The sequence below is a fragment of the Ceratosolen solmsi genome, unplaced genomic scaffold (genome assembly GCF_000503995.2).
Source record: "Ceratosolen solmsi marchali unplaced genomic scaffold, CerSol_1.0 scaffold10, whole genome shotgun sequence".
NCBI lineage: Eukaryota > Metazoa > Arthropoda > Insecta > Hymenoptera > Agaonidae > Ceratosolen > Ceratosolen solmsi.
Genome location: NW_011948412.1, coordinates 12,985,814 through 13,008,811, shown reverse-complemented (window position 1 = coordinate 13,008,811; position 22,998 = coordinate 12,985,814). Strand labels below are relative to the sequence as shown.

At 26.9% G+C, this 22,998-nt stretch overlaps 1 protein-coding gene across 1 annotated transcript; it reads left to right on the top strand.

The window, feature by feature from the left end:
- Positions 1-7,066: 7,066 nt before the first annotated feature.
- On the top strand, positions 7,067-13,631 carry LOC105359962 (uncharacterized). Its single transcript, XM_011496736.1, has 6 exons — positions 7,067-7,226; positions 10,905-11,087; positions 11,199-11,239; positions 12,134-12,232; positions 12,626-12,700; positions 13,364-13,631. The coding sequence occupies exons 2-6, from the start codon at positions 10,919-10,921 to the stop codon at positions 13,592-13,594; spliced, it is 615 nt and encodes a 204-aa protein (XP_011495038.1). The 5' UTR covers positions 7,067-7,226; positions 10,905-10,918; the 3' UTR covers positions 13,595-13,631.
- The last annotated feature ends 9,367 nt before the right edge of the window (positions 13,632-22,998 follow it).

Sequence of the window (22,998 nt, the reverse complement as noted above, 5' to 3'; positions counted from 1 at the left end):
CGGCACAAAGGATTTTCTTTGCGCATCGACAGAGGCGAGGGTAACCGAGAAGGACAAACTATTGGAGTTAGTCATTTAGTTAATGTAACACAGTTCTACGAGAGGAAATGATTTTAATTTACTAGAGGACTATTTGATAAACAGCAGTTAATACATTGTCGCAAATTTCCAACTGTTTCGTCAGGTTTCTGACAATTGGATATAAATGTGAATAATGGAGTTAAAATGTTGCTTAATTTATAACTGAGTTTGTGTTTGAAGCGTTCAATTAATTAATTTTTTTCTATAAATTATAATTCAATTAATTAATTCAATAAGCATTATATTTATTCACAATTTTTTTTATTTCTTTTTGTTTTGTTTTGTTTTGTTTTTCTTTTTGATCGATTAAAGCATTAAAGAACAGTTGATCGATATAACCGTTTAAAAATAACAAAACTTTTGAATTAATGTGCAAAGCCTGAAACATTAATTCGCTTTGTGGTAGACGAATTTATTACAAATACGGCTCAATTAATATTCTTAAAAGTTTCATTATAACGAACAGATGTTTTATTTTGCAGAATCCGTAAAGAGTGAAGAGTAATCAGTCAAGAATATTAGTTGCAGGCGTGTAAGACTTTCATCTCGGATGAATCTATTGGATTCCGTAAGACTTGTGTAAGTAGACTATACCTTGTAAGCTGAGAGAGTACGAAGGATTTGTTTCTTCGTGCTAATCGGCACCTTTCTACTTGTTCACTGCAGATACCCACAATACATTATACAAGGGTGTAAACCCTCAGATATCGCCCTCATACTGTTCCCCCTTAGTTGCATAATATACCACTCCCCTCCTGGGCTCACATACATCTCATCTAATCCCATAAAACCACTCGTTGACAATATTAAATAAACAAGTTTACCATAATTATCGCAAGCCAGTATGATTAATAAGCTTACTATTATTATTCGCCAATATATTGCCAACACTATTGCTTATTCAAATTTATTTAAAAGCATTTTTCTTGTAAAGCAATATTATAATAACGTATGCAAATTACAAGGGAAAAGATCGGGTTCCTAATACGAATACAACATCGGAGCTCGTAATAAAAATTGCTAGTGCACGAGAGACGTGAATTATGAAAAATATATCTTTAGAAACACGATGCGTAAAAATATGAAAATTAAAAATTAAAATCGAGAGGGCGAGAAAATTGTTTTAAGCGTCTTATATACCAAGTCGTGTCGAAATATATATATATATATATATATATATGTGTGTGTATATGTATATATATAGCAGATGCCATTTAACGAATGGAGGAACAATAATAAAGTAATATATTTAAAAATATATAGTGAATCTCTGACTTTCAAATAAGTAATAAATATTGTGAGAGTGAACCGAGTAGAGTAGACAAACTTAAAAAAAATAGATTTTCAAAGAGCTATAAACGTGTATGTGTTATTGTGAACAGATATATGTATATATATATATATATATATATATATATAGCATAGAAAATTCAAGTAATTTATATTGAAGTTGATCTGGTAGGATGACGTAAGATTCAGATCTGAAGATCTCGGGCAAGAAGCTTTGATTATTAAGAAGTAAGAGAAAAAATGATAATAAAAAAATTTATTGTAAAGTGGACAGAAGCAACAAAAGTTATAAAATCAAAAAGAATTTTTTAATATATAAATTTTTTAAAAAAAAAAAAAAAAAAAAAAAAAAAAAAAAAAAAAAAAAAAAAATAGATCACTACATTCAGTCTAATTAGATCAATAAAAATATTTGTCGAATAAAACTTTATACATGTAAAATAAATATAAGAGATTCATTTAAAAACAAAAGACAAAAAAAAACAAAAAAAGGTTAAATTTAAACATCGATCATCATTATTATTTTCGTATGCAGAGTATGATGAACGCAGTATGCAGCAACGATGAAGATGGTTTCATTTTAGAAGAAAGAGATTTGAACAAATAATTGGATGATGAAATGAAAAGAGCGTGTTTGAGGGTGCAGTGAGTGTAACGGGGAAGAGCGAGGGAGAAGGGTGAGAAAAGTGAGAGAGAAGGGACGTGTAAATAAATAAATGCGTGCACGAATAAAAAAAAAAAGATGTTAGTAAATATAACAGTTGGGCAGCTGAGTACATTTCTATATGAAATAGATGTACGCGCGGTCACACTGGCGAGTCGCCGTAATGGTGAAGACGACTAAAATCAATATACGTACCACTGTTGTGAATGTGTGTGTACAAGCGGTAATACATTTCTATGCGCAGTTAAGTTTATACGAAAGAAAGTGCTTGATACGAATACACGCGCGCGCTCGCACGTACACGTACAAGCGCGCGACCACACGCACGCACGCACGCACACACGCACACACAACAATTACAAACAATCAAACAAACAAACGAGCGGACAAGCAAACAAACAAAACAATATATAAATCATTGTTTTGCTTTTAATATTGTTTTTTTACGTGAAAAATGCACAAAAATTATATTTGTTGATATTTGCTCGCTTTCGATTGATTTCCTCGTCATCTTGATTCAAATGGGATGAAATCGTATTTTGATCATCGATCACTTCAAAATCATTGTACGTAATTTGCATCTATATGCTTTATAATTTTAATGTACAAAAAACAAAATAATGCACTCGTTGAATTTGATTAATTTTACATTATTTCATTTCACTCGACCATTATTGCCATTCAGTTAAATTTCACAGATTATTAAGAAATAAAGAATATGATGAGATGTTAATTTTTTAGATTTATTGATAAAATATTTTTCACATAAATATAGGAAAATTATGAAAACTGGAGAATTTTTAACATAAGTTATGCTCCGTATAAATTCTCAAGATAAATCATAATTAAATTAAAAACCGTTTTATTATACTTAGATGTGAAGTTTGTGTATTAAATTTAATGATTTTATATTATATTTTATTGTGCGCCGAACAAAATGAATACACAATGAAACTTGAGATTCTTTTGCAGTTACTTTTAGGATCATTAATAATTATTTATTGGTAATTTTTCACTGTAATAAGTCGGGAGGTAAAAATACAAATAAGCCACATGTACTCGTATCAAAGGAGTCTGTAATCAAATGGACCATCCTTCAGTTCCTACAAAAACAAGACTTTTATACGATTAAAAAGGAGAGCTAACTGCGTAAAAAAAAAAAAAGTTGTCTGAAAACTTCATATGATATAAACGTTGTTTGTTGTCATAAAATAACATTTTATTCAATGAATTTGAATATTTTCTCTAAAATTAATTTAAACGCATAATTAATAAAAATATTTAAAAAAATGTTTGCATAAAAAATCTTATAATTAATATTGAACTCAGTAATAATATTTAGGATTCTATTTCAGGATAAGAATATTCAGGATTCTACTTTTTTTTTTCTTTTGGTTCTCTACAAAATTAGTGTTTAATCAGTTTTTCCCTTTCCTTATGTTTGACAATTTTTTTTGTTTGTTTTATTATATTTTATAAATATACCTTCACTATTTCTTCTGTCGCATAATTAAGACGAAAGTACAAGTATTGGTATCTGTGTAATATGCAGAAATATGCAAATATTCGATTAATAAGATAGTATTCGTATATTTATTAATTATTTCAACGATCCGATTCGTTTATAACAAAGTAATAAATTAACTCGATAAGAGTATTAACCCAATAAGCTCATTATATTATATTTGACTTTAACCAATACCATAATCTTGCAATATTTGTTATAATAAAAAAATTGCCAGATAATTTTAGCCGACTGTTCTTAAAAGTTCTCATAAATATATAAAATAGAATTTACCAACGTTCGATCGTATTTTCCTTTTTATTTTAAGAAAAAGTTATCCCTTTATTTGCCATGCTATTTACTTGTAGATATAATAATCATAAACTGTATATACACAAAATTATTTATGATAAATTTGATAAGTATAATATGTATAATATTTATAAACTATAAATTACATAAAGTAAATTTCTATTTCGTTTAAATTTTAATACAATGCATAATGCGATAAGGCTTTTATTAATTAATATTCATAAAATTAGAAGAACGAAACTAATATCTTAAATACATATCACATTTCCAATCTATGCGAGTAAATTAAAAAAAAAAAAAAAAATTAATTTTAATATGTAAATTACTTTGTAATATATTTAAGAGTAGTGCTTAAAGTGTTGAAAACAGATAAAGAAATGAAGTGTAGAATAAAATTTATTAATAAATAAGTTTCAAAGCCCAAATGTTTTATGATTCACAGATTTGGTTAATAAACAATAAGTCAGTAAGTGACAGTACCGATATAAACGTACTATCTTTTAGTTATTATTATAGTTTATATTAGTTATTAAAATTTATTTCATAAAACAAATATAACGCATTTATTAATTGATTTTTAGAAATAATTTTTATTTGCCGTTAAATATTCTGCGACTCATTTTAATATTAATGGTATTTTGCGTTTTTTATGTACGATGCTCTGATCAATAAAGTGATGGGGTTTGGGTTAATATTGACGCGGATAAAATCTCAAGTACCATAAGTATTTGAATATATTATAAATAGATGTCCTTTCATTCTAAAATATTATTTAAATCCGTAATTATACATTATTAAAGCAATAGAGTTAATATTTACTTTAGCAATGTTAATATTATTAAAAAGTAAGCCAAATTATTAGGTGCGATATAATTAAAATTAATATAAAAATTCAATGTTAAAAAAAATTCTTTTTACTTCGGTTAAAGCTTATTTAAAAAAATCTAATTTCTTTTTTCCCCGAGCATAGTGCTTATAGCTTTGTATCTCAATTTTCTAAAACTATCTCTTGCGTTTTCATTAAGTATAAATTCATCAAAGTATAAATTCCTTGCAAAATTTTATACCAGATTTTGATTGTTATTTTTCTTATTTCATTTAAGCTGTTTTCTAAGGATTGACAAAAAAAAATCGTTTACCGCTTCCTTCTATTCGTATAAAAATTGAATAATATAATGACAAAATAATGTTGACTATATATTAATAATATAAAGACAAAGAATTAAGCTAATGTTGTGTAAAGGTAATTTGAATAAATTATTTCATAAATAACGATCTCAGTAATATTAGAATTTTTGTTAGCTGTTTATTAAAGAATATTATTATAATTAATTTGAAAATATTTCATCAAATAATATATAATGATAAATTAATGAAATTTTAATTATATGGATAATAAGTTGAGAGATAAGCTTTCATAGGATCTTATAAAAAGGTAACGAAATTGTTCTCAAGCAAAATAATGAGAATGAAAATTTAAAAAGCAACGTAAAAATTATAATAAATAATAAATTCGATCGAGTGAAATATCCGTCTGTGTGATAAAATTGGGCGCGAGGAGGAGGAAGGGCGGGGGGGGGGTCGAGAAGGGAGAATAGGAGAAAAATCGTACAGAAATATGAATTTCTAAATGACCTGGAAATTCGATGCATTGGTAAAAAAAAAATTGCTTTTTAAGCAATAAATATCAGGAAGGAATGAGAATAAATTTTTCAAAGAGATTTTAAAAACGACAAGCACTTTCATTTAGACAGTCGTAGTTAATAAAGTCTTTTTGCCAATTATTTAAATGCTTTATTTTGAAAAGTAAAGTATTTTTATAAAGGTTGTTCAAGCGTTTTGCTGTAATTTTAATTTTTTTGTTTTTTTAATATAAAATTTAATATTTAATTGAATGGTACAATTTTGAATAAATCATATCGTTTTTTAATTTAACTAAACTCTATAAAGATTCTTTAAAAATTTGTAGCATAAAATGTAAATTTAGTTTTAAATAAAATATCTTTTTACTGCAAACTCGTAATACAAAAATGGAGTATATGAACATCGCACATAATAAATGAATCTCTTTATTCTAATTAGAATTAACTCTCTCGGTGTTGTTAGAGAAATAGTTTAAATAGTTTTAATATTTATAAATATAATTTATATTAGAATTTAAATTATACTTAGTATTGATATTTGAGTGAAAAACAAAAATGTTGCAAATTTTTCTTTCAACGTTATCAGTTAAACTTCTTTAATATCCTTCTATTCTAACATAATAAAAATTCAATTTATAATTTATAAGCTTTATATAGGTTATTTATTTATTTTTTTTTTTTTATTTTTTTTTTTTCATAAAAAAAATTTCGAAATTAAATAGATAAAAAGTTTGACTAATGCCTCTTTAACATTGCGCTCTCTCTCTCTCTCTCTCTCTCTCTCTCTCACGCAAAGTTAGTGTATAAGCAAGTAAACTAAAATATCGTCTTTCAAAGAGCTTCGAACAATGACAAATTTTTAATATACACACATTCCAAAAGGAGTATTTATTGAAATTGTCGAAAGGTGCAGTTCGCGCGGCCGTGTTAAAATGAAATTGGTAAAATGCCGTTAGACAGCAGCTGTGATTGATTGCAATTACCATTTGCGCGTCTATGATATGTGCACATTAGAATAAGAAAGTCGCTCCGTGGTTATAATTATTGCCCATATGGGTTGAGGAGATTTGGAATTTTACATTCCTCCAATCGACGTGGACGATTCCGACGATGAGGAGTAACTTGTCTGAGTCGCGAGTGAATGCCTCGTTGGCGAGAAACAAGTAGGCAAAGCAAAAACCGAAACACAAAACGAAGAGTTACGCGGCCGAGCTTATCTCGAGGGCGATAGAGTGCCGCGGAGCATCGCTGCACGACGTCTCCACGAAGCCTGTCTGCCGGCTCCTATTCCCAAAACGGGGCCCCTACAGCAGACTCCGGTCGTCCCCTCGATATACCCGCCGCATAATAGCGCCAAGCCTCCACCACCCCTCCTGGCACCGATTCGCCGACTGACTCCGGCCACTATTCCAGGGTCAGCCGCGGCACGGCTCCCCAGCATCCCAGCACCTCCCGACCCCACTCTCGATGAGGCTCCCGTTCAAAAGTGCGCGGGCGCGCGTGTGTGCGTGCGTCTGGCTCGGGGGTGGCGCGCGCACCCTCGGCCCCCGTCGGAGGGAGTTAGGGGGAATCGAGTTCTCGCACCGCCTCCCGGATCTGCCGTGGCCAGTATCGAGTGCGCCGCTCGCTCGGCCCGGACCATCCGCAGAGGCACGCGAGCCAAACTCCGAGAGACTCTATTACATGCAGCGGAGGCGCAGGCGGCTGCGGCGGCGGCGACGGCGGCGGTTCCGTAAGTACAACCTGCGGAGCAAAGTGCGCGGGAATATGTGTCGGGGGCAGTGGAGCGGCCGCGTCGACTGCTTTAATGCCGCGGCAGAGCTTTGGGCTCGTTGATGCTTTCGAGCAGTGAGCTTAAAGTCTTTATTCGCGGATTTTATTCGCGCTCCGAGCGAGTTGCCCGTCGACTCGTCTTTACTTTGTGTCGTCTGCCTCGGCCTCTTGAGCGCGTGGCCACCAGCGAATAACTCGGCGAGGGGGATTTGAAAGGGGGTCGGGTTGGGGGTGGGGGTACACACACGCGCGCACGCACACACGCACGCACGGACATATATATATATATATATAGGGGAGGGGGTCTAGGGGTGAGTAGTAGGGTGAGTAGTAGGGGGAAGAGGAGGAGGAGGAGGAGGAGGAGGAGGAGGAGTAGGGGGTAGAAGGGTAGGATAGAGGATAGAAGCATGGATCGAGCCTAGATTTGTCCATCCTCGCTCGTTTCGTTCCGTTCTTTAATTTTATTGCCAACAATCTCATCGATACATCCCGGAGTCTGCACGTTGGGTGCGCTGCTCTTATTGCCGAATCCCATCAATTTTTTAGGCGAGTTGTGACCGCTTGTCGGTATTACAAGAAGGCATGTATTGGTTGATAAAAATAGTCCGAGTTTGGATTCCCAGTTGAAACTCTAAATTTACTCTGCCTACTTATAGTTGCCGTAGAAATATATGAATGGAGAAACCAATTTTCTTGTCTTTCAATTTATTGCTAAGCATCCTGTACTTACTTCGTGTCCTATCGTTCCCTACCAATATACTGCTTTGGATTTGGAAAAATCCGTACGAATAATTTGCGATTCTAATATCTTCGTAAGATTTGGCTTAAGGGAGCAATTTATTCAATAATAATGAAATGGCAAGTATGCGAATGCTATAGATTCTTTATAAATCCTTAAGGAAGATTTGGTACTGCCGATTCGTTTGAATTTATGAGAAACGTCATTTTGAAGCGCAGCTAATAATTTTACTTTTCCTTCCTTTCAACTTCTATGCGATTTCACAAAATTGATTACACTTTGCGTCCTAAATATTTTAGCGTCTTAACAACTAATACGATAGATTAGTGATTAACGTGAAGCCTTAAACGTATCCTTTTACAAGTCAATCTCTCATACTATAGTGTTAGTACCAATTCTTAAACGGATCCCTTAATTTGACGCTACGTTATGCTGTAATTAATGAGATTATAACGAATATTTTCACGTTGACGCGCGTAAATTTTTACAATTCACGTATCGTTTTTGTTTTAAAATGTAGAGAAATTTTTCATTAATCCTATACTTTTCTTTCGTAATTTTTTAATATTAAATTTTATATTATTAACTCGAACTCAATATTGATTAGTGGTCACTGATACTTATGTAAAAATAAACCAATGCACATTAACTAATTAAAAATTTTACATAATTCTTGGCTATAAGTAATTACACATTTAACGTCCAAACTCGTGATTGGACGTTAATTAAATAAATCAGTATTAAGCTTTTCTCGCCAAATTTTGTGATTAATTCACTAATTGTACTATTTTCAAAGATTTTTACCTTTCCATCGTCATTCACACGTGGCTATATATATTTATTTTAATTTATATCTATAATGTGAGAATAATAAGTATAAATACGTAGAGTCTATGGAATAAATTTTAATTAGAGTTTTTATTCTCAATTATTGTATTGCAGCCTTCTATGCGAGTAGGCGAAAAACATAATTTATAATAAATTTTCATCAAATTTCAAAATACAAACTTAAATTTCATACAAAATTTTTAAATAAAAAAAGAAAAATGGAAAAAAAATATTTTCATTAAAAATTAAATATAAATATTAAACATTATATTTTCCTGGTTAAAAATGTTCCAATCTGTTGATATATAATATACTTGAAAACGAAAAAACTTCTTCACTTGTATATCGCTTACCAGAGATTAACAATGTTTTTAAGAGAAGTATTCTTTCACGTTTTCATACATTTCAATTAAAATGAAATCTTTTAATACATCATAATAGAGAAGCAGTTGCTTTCAAACATTTCACCGAGTTGAAAAAAAAAGTAGAAAAAAATAACAAAAGTATGAATAAAAAAAGATTATTTTAAAAATACTTAATACATTTTATTTTAAATCTACCGACATTTATAAATCATATTAAATTATAAGCACCATTTTATTATCACTTAAAGTATTGATATTCTTTTAATAAGAATAAAATTAAAAAAAAAAGAAAAGAAAAAAGGAAGAAAAAAAAAGAAAAAAAAGGAGAAGGCTATAATAGCTATAATAGAATTTTGACTTCATTAGAATCATGAATATTCATGAAAGTAAAAAAGAAATGATTTATATTTTAAACTGTATGAGATAAAAAATTCATATTATTAGGATACTTGAAATTTATTCTTATTTATAAACTAGTCGAGTAAGTAAATTGCAAATGAAAGTGTTGACAGTTAAGAAAAATAATACAATCAGTATTCATAAAGTCTACCGATGAAGGATGAATTAAATTATATAACAATTTACAATAAATTAAAAAAATAAAATAAAATAAATAATACCTTCCTTTCATTGGACATAAAAATAATATTTAAATTTCATTCTCTAGCTAATTTTGTTCGTTACATGAATAACATATTTCTAGAAAGTCTGATGGAAAGATGTATGACTGCAGGTGCTTCATAAGCAATTTATGTTATTACTCACTGATTAGTAAAGGAATGCATTAGTATATAAATAAAGGCCGTAGAATCGATGAATGCGTAATATGAAATGTATATACATGCATATTTATATATCCACTCACATACGCGCGTGCGCGCGCACATATGCATATGCGAATTCTATGAGTACCAGGTAAATTCTCATGAATGGTTTGAACCAACGTAAACGATAAGTTAAATTATTCTTTTATTCAATAATTTAATGATATTGTTGTGTTAATTTAAATTTTGGTATAATTTTTTAACGCGTACGACTAAAATAATTCAGTTAAAATTATTATTATGTTTAAAGTACCAAGTAGCTTGAAAATATTTAAATATTTAAAATATGATTTTCATGTCAATTAAATTAATTATAAAACATTCGCAACAACAACAATAGCAATAACATTACAAAATACTACTTCGACTACTACTACTACTACTACTACTACTACTACTACTACTACTACTACTACTACTACTACTACTACTACTACTACTACTACTACTATTATTATTATTATTACAGTAATAATAAGAATAAAAATCCAATAATTGATGTTTTTCAAAAAAAAAAAAAAAAAAAAAAAAAAAAAAAAAATTCTATTTCAAATATAATTAATTATTTAGTAAAGTTCATTTTACTTCAAGAGCTTAAATTGAATGAAAATTTTACTTTAGCTATTACGCCAACTTAATATTCATACATGCACTTTAATATTGATTATATAATAGATGTATTGTATACCAGAATTCAAACTCGATCACCTCAAACAAAACAAGCGTTTATTCACTTAATATATAAGCGTCTTTAAAAGCTTATTTCGTTAATAAAGCTTTTTAATATGATTAAAAATTAAAATTAAATTAGTAGCAAATATCATTTACTATTTGCATGACCGATCATTAAATATAGTGCCTGAAGAATTGTCGTTTTGCAGAAATGATGTGAGGAATGATCACGTGGTTGATGGTTGGACTGCTTTTGTTTACGGAGTCAGGATGCGATCGTGGAAAAAATGCTGTATCAAAAACAAATGGGAAGAAGGAAAATGAAAGTGGAATAGCAGTAAACGATAAAAGCAATGCCAAAGATACAGCGATTGCCGAAGAAAATATATATCGTATGTTCCCACTTAGATCAAGCATTTATTATTGGATTGAATTATCTGCAGTTCAATAGATAATAATATCTAATTATTTTATTATAATAATGAATTTTTCAATTTCCACAGGCTTAACGTGTTACACGTGTGTTAACGTGAGTGATAATAAGGCAAGTAATTCGGCAATTTATTCCTATTATAATTCATTTCTATCATAGATTGTAAAATTCTAAAAATATTATTTTTAAATTAACGTTCACATTGGTGGCTCCAATATTTCGATAAAATATTCTTTCAAATAGAAATTTTTGAATATATACTTCGATTACAATAATATGATAAAATGACGTTACGTGCAATATTTTATTTTAATAGAAGTAATGTGAAAAGCGCTTAAAAGTATATGAGACACCGATAAAAAAAAAAAAAAAAAAAAAAAAAAAAATAAATAAATAAATAAAAAATGCATTATGGTTCTCAAAGTTAACAAGTTTTTAATATTGACTTTATTTAAATCTTTATTTTGTAATTGTCTTAAGAAACATCGATTAAAAAATAGTTTGTTTAAAATCCCGGTATATTCGTTAAGTTTTAATTCTTGGATAGAAAAAGTTTGCCACTTTGACATTGTTTGTTGAAGCAAAATTTAATGAAAAGTTTATGTATAAATTTCATTTCTAATATGGATGTTAAATTGATAAATGATTTCAAATTTAAATATCCAAAAATACCTTTAATCGAATACATTTTAATTATAAAACGTAATTTCAACCTTATCTAGGTTTTACATTTTTATATCGTAATATCTCATTAAAACGTAACCGCGGAGATTAAATATTAAGTATAATAACAACAAATATAACTAATTATTCCTATTATTCCTCCTCCTCCTCCTCTTCTTCTTCTTCTTCTTCTTCTTCTTCTTCTTCTTCTTCTTCTTCTTATTATTATTATTATTATTATTATTATTATTATTATGAATAATAACAAAAAATTTGTATTAATAAAGAAATTTAATTAACATATTGTAATGCGAATTTATGTAATTTTATAAAATTTAACAGATGTGCAACGAATGGGCAATAGATACTCCGTGTCCTGTCGAAGGCAGAGATTTCTGTCGATCGCTTCACATTTTGGATAGTCGCGGTCAAAGCGTCTTGGCAAGCATACACATTTTATAATTTTTATATAGATAAACACGCATACATAAAAGGATACATACATTCATTATAACAATGTTCTTTTCACAAAACTTTTACATATTATATATTTAATCGCAATATAATAGAATTTTTACCCTACCATTAAATGCAATTGATTTTCTAAATTATACATTTTATATAAGAATATTCATAATAACGTACGTGCTGATGATAAAAGAAAAAAAATAAAATAAAAAAAACATAGTTATTATATTTTACTATTGAATTTCAATGTTGAATCTAGTGTTTATTTTACTTGATTTCGTTGTAGAAAATAGTATTTCATTAACAGATTTAAAAAGATTTCCATGTACATGTAAATATATTATTGTAACGATTATTATTTTATAGGTAAGCAAGAGTTGCGTTAGTAAAATCGAATGCAGTCCGGCATCAGTCGGTTGCGTGCCCATCGATACACAAAAGGTTCGTAATGTCAATAATTAGATTAAAATCGCTCGTAAATTAAATAACTTTTTGTTATTCAATAGTTAAATCTCAATACACGATTAAATAATTAAATTTTTGGCAAATCTTTTAGTTATATTATCATATTATATTTCATTATAAAATTTACCGCTTAAAGTAGTATCTATTGATTAAGAATTGTGTCAACATTATTATAGCATCAAGTGTATTAAATTTAATAAAAATAAACTAAATCTAAAAAATAAATCAATATTTAGCCGAGCTAGAATTACTAATTCACAATAACATTAATTATCTGTTTTATTTGATATTTATTCCAACGTATTTCAAGTAGTAAAATGTTAATAAAAAATATGGTGTATTCGATGTAGAAAACGGTGATAGTTTAGCTTCAATTATAAATGACATTGTCTTAAAATATTAAAGATTATATTGCTTAATTACAATTTTTAAATAACAAGAATTAAATTTGTGTGTGTGTGTGTGTGTGTGTGCGCGCGCGTGTGTGCGTGTGGGTGTATGTGCGCGCGCGCGCCTCGTTTACACATATATGGAGGATTGCATTAATTAAATGAAAGTGATATTTTGTATCCTATGATTATCTTTCTAAAAAAATAAAGAAAATTCTATCCAATGATTTAATAAGTAATTTTGGAACAGATATGCATAAGCTGCTGCGACACGAGTTATTGCAATATCGAGTCACCGACCAACATGACTAACGCGACTTTCTCGCGCAAGCGTCCGAAACCGAAAAACCTCAAGAAGAAGGCGAAGAATGACGAGGAGGATAAGGATGAAACGAGCAAGGGCTCGTCAGTTCCGGGACTGGCTCCCCTTGTCACCGCCTTCTCCGCAATTAGCGTCTTTCTTAATCAAGCATATCATTAATAAGCCCAAGAATTATACGGCGCATATATATATATATATATATATGTGCGTGTGTGCGTGTGTGCATGTGTGCGCGCGTGTGTGCGTGTATGCCTGCGATGCACACGTACACTCCATGTGCGACTGCAAATACTATTGGATGAATGAAATAAGATCTAGGAGAGTTTAATTTTCACCGACCAATTTTTCTAAATTGCATTACACAAAAACTTCTTTAATTTCGAACATTTTAATATATTATCATAGTAATATATATTATCATTATATTAATTTTTTTATATTCCATTATATATTTATGAAGATACATTAAATATTAATATAATAATTATTCAATTGATTTTATGTAATAAAATATAAAAGATTACCGAAATTAATCTTTTATTATTAATTTTTAAGAGATTTTATTTTTTAAGATATGTAAAAATTAATGATAATATCATTTTAGAGAAGTATTGTACTTACACGGTTGTAGCCTTTCACTACATCATAATGTATATAATATGGCGATTCTCGACATTGTTAATATATCGTCTTTTAGTATATTCCTACTGCAAGATAATATAAAAACTCAAATATGTACAAATTATATAGCCCATCATATTTTTATTGCATTAATTTTATATTTTATGTTTTACTTCCATACTTTCCATATCATAATATCTAATTACATTTTTAAATTTATGTTTCTAAAGCAAGAAATTTTTTTCTACTCTAAAAAGAAAAATATTATATATATATGTAAAAGTATTTATATGACATGAGTAAACTAGAAGAGTAAAGCTTTCTGTAAATACGTAAATATTACATTAAATCATAAGAAACGAAATGTTTTTAGTCGCGCGTTATAGTTTTATTTAACGCAGTTCTTTCCTATGCGTTTGTATATTTTATACATAGAAAAGTAGTATATCGACTTAATAATTATTCGTTTATTTTAAAATCTTCATCTTTCACTGACATATTAATATTAATATATAATAATTCAATTGATGTAATGTAACAAAATATAAAGTGATCAATGCTCGAATTGGCGGATCAGCAATTTGTAAGTAAAAGTTCGGAAACCTCGTGCTCTTTCAATTTTCTCTAGATCCTTTTTCATTCACGTAGAATAACACTTGCACGCACACGTGCAACTTTAAAAGAAATATATTACGCGCGTTCACGGATATTTAACCGCACAGCCCCGCTCGCCCTTGTGCAAAAAACTTTTAATAAAATAGAGAGCTACTTATGTATATATACCTGCAAAAATATAAAAAGGTAAGATATATAAATGATTTTTTTCGTGTCTTTGATGCTACCAGCGGTATTTCTATTTCATTCCTCGAAAAATTCTTTTTCTTCTTCTTTTTTTTTTTTTTTTTTAAACTTGTATCTGATAATGAGTAGTGCGAGATACAAGTTGACAAGGAAAAGAAATAGGTTACCGTCGTCCGTAGTTTCTTCTGCTACGTTCATTTCTGCCCTTTTCTTTGCAATTTCCAAGCGCTTGAATAAGTCTGAGGATTTCTGAGAGATTCATCTAATGAGATGGTCAGTCTTCCTTGACTTTTAGCAAGTTTTTCAGAGTTCCAAAGTCTCGGGGGTACGGTGGGAGCTCTTTTTATCAAAGAAAATGGGCTTATAAAACGACCAATTCATAAGCTATTAGATTCTAAGAATGAGAATCATTATTTTTTAATTGAAAAATTTTGTGTTCTCTTGAATGACGATTAGTTTCCCAATTTTATAAAAATTACAATTTCAAGCTGCACAATAAGAACAAAGGGAAATAATATTTTTATTTTTATTTTTTTTACTAAAAATTCCATTCAGTAAAATTTATCATAAATTTATTGTCAAATTTTTATTATTAATAAGTTTTATACTAATTACGATTCCTTTGAAAACGGCCTTTAAATTAAAAAATAATTTTACATTCAACACATAAAAGGATACAAAATATATTATATTAATAACAATAAAAATTATATATTTAGAAATTTTTAATAAAAATACGTCGTTAACAAAGATAAGAATGTATTTAAATAATATATAACAAGATTATGGTAAGAAATTATTTTTTGTTCATAATATTACTTTGAAATTATATTGTTACTATTAAATTTTTTAAATTTTGATATTATATTGTTTATAAAACTTTTAACGTAATTAAAATAGGTATATATATATATATATATATATATATATATATATATATAGTTGAAAATGAAATAACTATTGACATTTTGTTATGTTAGAAATATTTTTAAAATATATATATATATAAGGTAAGCTAAAGATTAATAAATTTAGTACAATCAAGTAACGGTGCACATTATACGAACAAGAATAAACGAACATCGTGCATCGTAAATAAATGACATATTTAAATATTAAAGTATTAGATTAAAAAAAATAAAACAAAAAAAAAACAACCTGATATTGTGAATGTTTCTAATTATGCAAGTATCTGTCAAGTAAAAACATTTTTCTTTATTAATTTATACGAGGCATATCTTCTAAAATAGAAATAGAAAAGCTCGGAATAGCTCGTATGAATTTTGTATGGTGCCATCAGGAGCAGATGGGATTATTATAATATTATTCAAAGGAGGCACTATAAAAAGTAATAATCTGCACAATGAAGGAATTGTTCAACTCTTTACACGTATTTTACAGTTACTAACGAGACAAAAATGATAATATAATATATAGAGCGCTATTATATAAAATTACACATATACGCGCACGCACGCACGCATATATGTACGCAAATACCACACACATCAATATATATATATATATATATATATATATATATATATGAGATAGAGAGAGAGAGAGAGAGAGAGAGAGAGTGTGAGTGAGAGATGAAAGTGATTTTAAGGAAAAATGAACTAATGGAATTGATTATTGTACACATCTTACATACATATATATCTGAAGAAATATGAAGAAAGAATTAAGCATGCAAAGACATATTATATTTATATAAAAATCAATCTAAATAATATACGTACAAAAGATAAATATATCAGTAGATATTTATTAGCTTCAGATGCTTGTATTTACGTTTTCGTAAATACATGAATATGTAAATAAATTACTTGAATTAAATTCATTCGTAAAATTTATATAATTTATTATTATTCGAATATATCTAATAAAAATTGTACGTATTTCTCATTGTGTAAGATACTTATTGTATTTTATTTACGACAAAGTCGAGAATATTTGTGATTTAATAATTTTATTACATATTTTAAATATTGAATTAATTTTCAAATCGTTACTTTATTATATGATTTCTATTGTTTAAAGCAATGTTGTGTGAAAGAAAGTACTTTTCTATTTAATTAAATACAAATTTTCAAATTACACTCACAGCTCTGCGCACATAAGCTCGCATCTAATCAACTTGTAGACATTTACAAACTACTACATACCAATGAAATGTAATTTCATTATACTTTATTATTAAGAAAACCATTATATAAGACAAAACTCATTTCTTCCCTCTCTAATCTTGGCTACTGTGCCTTCCTTGTTGTACTTAATGTTGCTTATTGTAACAATGCCTACTTTTATGTATAGACTTAAATAAGAATTTGATATAACTAAAATTGTCTTTATAAAGTATATTAAAATATCAAAAAACGAAAAGTACAGGTTTTGTTAGATTTTTAACATAATATATTTACGCACATATATATATATATATATATATATATATATATATTTCTCTGTTTATTATAATTACAATATCTTATAAATATATAAATAATTTTTATTCATAATCTTCAAAACTTTCAATGAAATTCATTTTTTTTTTGGTTTCCTTCCAAAAATTTTTTTAACGTATAAGCAAATTCTGGCATATTCAAGTATTTATCAAAATGATAGATTACTAGTTATTGAATAAATAAATAGACATGTTAAATTGCAATATATATGCTAACAGATAAAATAATAAATAGTTTCACTTCGTGTAGTTATAACTATAATGTTATTAGGATCTTTCTAAATAATCCGATAATTGATTGCGATTAAAAATATCTATTGATTCTAATTCAATATATATTATCTGCATTTCAAGATTTTTTCTTTAAAAATTTGTTACTTTGAAGCATCTACGTGTATTGCTAGATACTAAATTTTTTATACTCGAGGATAAATTCAATAAGACTCTTATAACTTTTTGATTAATTAAAAAGTTCATTGAAAGTTATTTTTGTAAAAAATTACATTTTTTTTTTTTTATTTTCATTGCATTTCTATTATATCACACAAACATTTTATGAAGAAACTTGTAACAAAAAAAATCAGAAACAATAAGTAAGTCATCTGGATTAATAACAATATAATTAATAAATTTTTTGTTTTCCTGTTAATATGTATACACATGTATAGACATCAAGTACATAAATAATCTCATATATGCGCACACAAGCGCGTATAAACCATCAAGAAATCAAGTATACATAAAGTATTTCTTAATTAGAATTCAAGATTTTTCCTCCACTTATGTATATTAAACCTTTATTGTATGTAATTCGTGGATGTGTTATGTATTACTTTCGTTTTACATGGATTGTATGCATAATTTTATATTCTGTGATTATGTTGATAGTACATTGGTGAATAAAAACACGTTGATTAATTATTAAGTATTGTGATAATTATGATAAATTTATTTATTTAAAATTTTTGCTTAACAACGTTATAATATGTTATAAGTAGAATTAACAGAGTTATGAAACTCATAGGGTACTTCTTGCATATTTTCAATCATGTATTGCAAATATAACAGAAAGTCTTGATTAAGAGTTTTCATTCGTAAGATGATGTTAATAATAATAATAAAATGCGCTATGATAGACAATGATATTGCATTGCGTATGATATTATAAATTATTTATAAAGTGTACCTTGTACGTGAAATTATACAAAAAATCATTTTAACGTAATATAGTAATCTGAACTATTGTAAATATAACAAATGGAAAATATTAATACAGTGAAATTTTACAAACATATTATAAAATATTTTTAACGCTTTATTCATATTAATTAAAATATTACAACAAGTGATTTCGTAAACAAATAGTTTTAACAATCCGATAGCATAAAAGTATTATAATGTAACATATTATAATAGTTCTTATGATAGTAAGTGATGGTTATGGTTCTGATATGATTAATTAATTATTCTAATAACTTAAAGAATTTAAGTCTTACATACGATGCATTAGATATTAAAGTTTTAAAATCATGTAAATGAATTATATCATATAATGAACTGAAAAGTATATAATAAAAAATATATATTACGAATGACATTATTTATTAAATTTAATCGTAAACTAAAATAAAAAAAAAAAATTTTTAAATCACCAGGCTATGACGTGTAAACCTTTAAAAATTTTTACGTAATTTATCATGCATCATAATTATTATTATAATTTCTTTTTGTTTTTTTTTTCATTAAAATTTTATATAAATTTAACATATTCGATAATTGTCAAATTATTAATTCTTTAAACATTCAGATTTTCAATGTAATATATTTCCTTTGAATGTTGCCTTATTACTTTATATTAATAATAAACACAATAAGACATTCTTTAATAAAATGTTACCGATTTAACGTTAAGTGCCGAAGCCTTACTGATGACATAAAGAACAATTATCGCACACATTTAGGTCTTACCTTGAGAAATAAAATTCAAGGAGTCGGCTCTCCTATCAGCCAAGAGAGACACTATCAAGATCTCCTCGCTTAGAAGATGAAGCCTCTCTAAATACGAAGTCACGTCACTCAAAAGAAAGAGACGAGCAATTTCATACAAACTTCTTCTGTAAAAAGATATCTTAATAAAACGTTTCCCCCTTTTGCGTCTCTCCATTTAAATGTCGTTGATTATAAAATTAAATATTAAAATGACTACTGGTCTTTTCTTATAAAATACAATATTTATATGGGTTAATACAATTATTGAAATAATGCCGATGATAGATAATATAATGGCGATTTGTTTTGCCTTTGAAATTAATTAGCTTCTTTTTTTTTAAATTTTGTTGTTTTAATCATTGACTTGTCAGAAATTATAAATTAACTAATAATGCATTGTGATGATTAGGAATAAGAATATTTCAAAGAATGAATAAAGGCTGTTTAAATCTAGCTACGACAAAAAAAAACAACAATTTTAATAATAAGTTTTATATAGAGGTAACATAATTTTTGTTTATTACTTTAATTTTATACTCTGTTATGTATGCAATTTTTCATATAATTATGTGTAAAAGTGCAAAACCGATTTAAGATTTACCAAACGATTAATCACTGTTCAATTGATATTGCTTGCGATTATTTTGTCTAACAAATTATACATTTATTCAATATATCAATCAGTTTATGATAATATTGTCATAATAACTAAGAAATCTATGCAAATAATACAAAATTATAATAATTATAATAAACGGAAAATCATTGACTGAATTTAATGGTAAGAAATGGAATATAATTATAGCAATCACTTAACCTCCGGATATTTAAAAAATATTGTTATCAGTTCAAATATATATAAAATAAACCATTGCAATTTTTGAAAAGAAAGAAAAGTATTACAAATGTACGAAAATATAATAAAAATAATTGTAATCGCATTGAGCAAAATAGCCAAAGTAATAACAAAGCATCTGCAATAAAGTTGAAAAAAATCAAGATAATATATTTTATTATTTAAACTGTACAACTTATGATAACAATAAGGTATATAAATACTAGAATAACAAATATTTCAAATATTTTTAATTAATTTATGTTTATAATCCAATTATAAATTACTGTCCAATATCACTATGTGCTGTATATCATTTATGTATTGTAAATTATAAGCAAATATTTTCTATTATGTAATGAGAAATACATGTTTTATATCGATGCATAAAATACAGTTTTTCCAATGAATGTGTGGCATTGCGTGTTTATGCTAAGAGGAAATGCTCGGGCTTTGAAAATCAGAATGTGGTTGCTCAGAATATCAATGAATTGGTTATTCTAGACTGAAAAATGGTTTGAAAATTCAAGGAAAATGTAAAAGAGAGAGAGAGAGAGAGAGAGAGAGAGAGTATAGGAGTAATGCGCGGATATAAAAAAATTCTCTAATGTCTACTATATATTTTCTTTTATTAAATTGATTTGGATTCATTATGCTTGTAATGTAAAATCATTAGCATAAAATACTTTTTTTTTTTTGTTGAAATATTATATGTTATTCTTAAAATTTTAGATTATAAGAATATTATAATAATATATTTAATATTATTATTATTTTTATTAAAACTAAAACTATTAATACGGATGAACTAGACTCGCTAGAATATATTAAAAGAAAACACAAGCTTAAAGAAACGAAAGTTTTAAAAAATTTTATAGATGATCGATTAAGTAGACTTTCAAGAACTCTCTGGTGATTTATATTATAATGTTCTCTTATCATTTTCTCGATTGGCCTTCATCATGTACAGATTGCGAATATGATTCGGGAATAAAATCAATGTTAATCTAGACAATTTACCCTAGAACGCAAAATATTAAATTCCTTCGTCCTAATTTCAACAAATTTTTTTCTTCAATAAGATAAATCTTATAAATTTAAGTATTCTTACGTTAGGTTAAAATTTGATCATTTTTTTCTATTGCAAAAATAACTTATGAAGTAATGTTTATTATTATTTGTTATAGTGGACAAAAAAATTAGAATGTCCATATTGTTATAAATTTTTTTTTAATATTTAATATACATATATATTTTATAAAAAAATTTTTCTTAAAAATATAGTCATTCTAAAATGTTCCCTAATTATCTAAATAATGGAAAAAAATTTTTAATTAATAAGAAATGTAAATAAATAAGTATGTTATTAACAAAATGTTGTATACTTTTATAAATAATATTAATTTAAGTTTATGGTTAATAATTTATATTCTTATTGTAAATTGTATGTCGAATATTCGTTGAAAGTTGAAAGTTGAAATGAATTTAAAAAGAATATGTGTAATTTTAATCAAAATAAAAACGTTTAAAAAATGTTTTGCTATATGAACTACAGCACACAATACAAAATCTTAATTTAATTCAAAGTAAAAAATCAACGATAGATTTTCTCTTTATAATCAATGTAATCAACCACAGCATCTGGAGTATTATTTAAGCCAACAGATTTATCTTTCAACATTTGAAATGGTAGCATTAGTTCTTAAGAGGGTATCATCTATCTTTAAAAGATTCATAAAGCTAAATTATCTATGGCACATTAGTAATACAAGATATAAATAAATATATATATGAAATTAAATAAACTACTTACAAAGCGACATTAATGACTAATATACACATATAACGCATACTTAAATACATTGACATAACTTAAATATTTTATAACAATCATGTAAGTAAGAAATTTATAGACATAATTTTCAGTAAATGAACACAAATGTTGGAATATATTAAAAAAAAATTTATGAGTGAATATTTCAAAATATTGTAATTTAATAGTCGAATAATGTTTTTTATAAAATGTATTCGATCTAAGAATACATTAGTGTTTAAACATAATTACAACTATTTCTACAGAATTTTGCATCACTAGTAAATATTATAACATCTCCATTTACATAATGAAAATTATGTTTCTATTAAATGTAGATACTTGGATGTACTCGTTAGAAAATTCATCAAACTTTTGAAATTAATGCGATCCTTCGATCCTATAATATATCCATTAATTTTCATAAGAATTCATTACAACAAAGTTAAATTTATTTGAAATGAATTTTAATATTTATTAACAGATTTAAAAATTTATTGCTTCGTTGACCATGACTTAATTTAAAATTTCAAAATGAAAATCACTTAGTTTATTTTGTTTAAAAAAAATGTATCTCATTTATTTGTTGTACATTAGAATTCTCAGATATTTGTATGACATTGATAGGACACATATTTTTTTAACGAGAAATATAATAATGATATTATAAAAATGTATATAATGAAAATTTTGTACCTTTAGATTGGTCAAAATAATATGAAAGTTGTTTAAAACTTTTTTACCGACTTTCATTTCCAATTCATCGTATCTATTAAACATTTTAATTATTATTTTGTCCTTGATTTATACAGCTCTTTTTGATAAATGTACTGCATTGATTTAACTGAATATCTGAAATACATAGAATTTTTTAAAATAAATATATATTCGTTATTTCTTAAATATAAATAACAGTTATAATGTTAAATAAGTTTTTTTTTTAATATTACAATGGGAAATAAACTTTGGCTTGCTTTTCATTATTACCTTTTCTACAATATGATACATAATATATTTTATTCCATTTAAATTTTGAATGC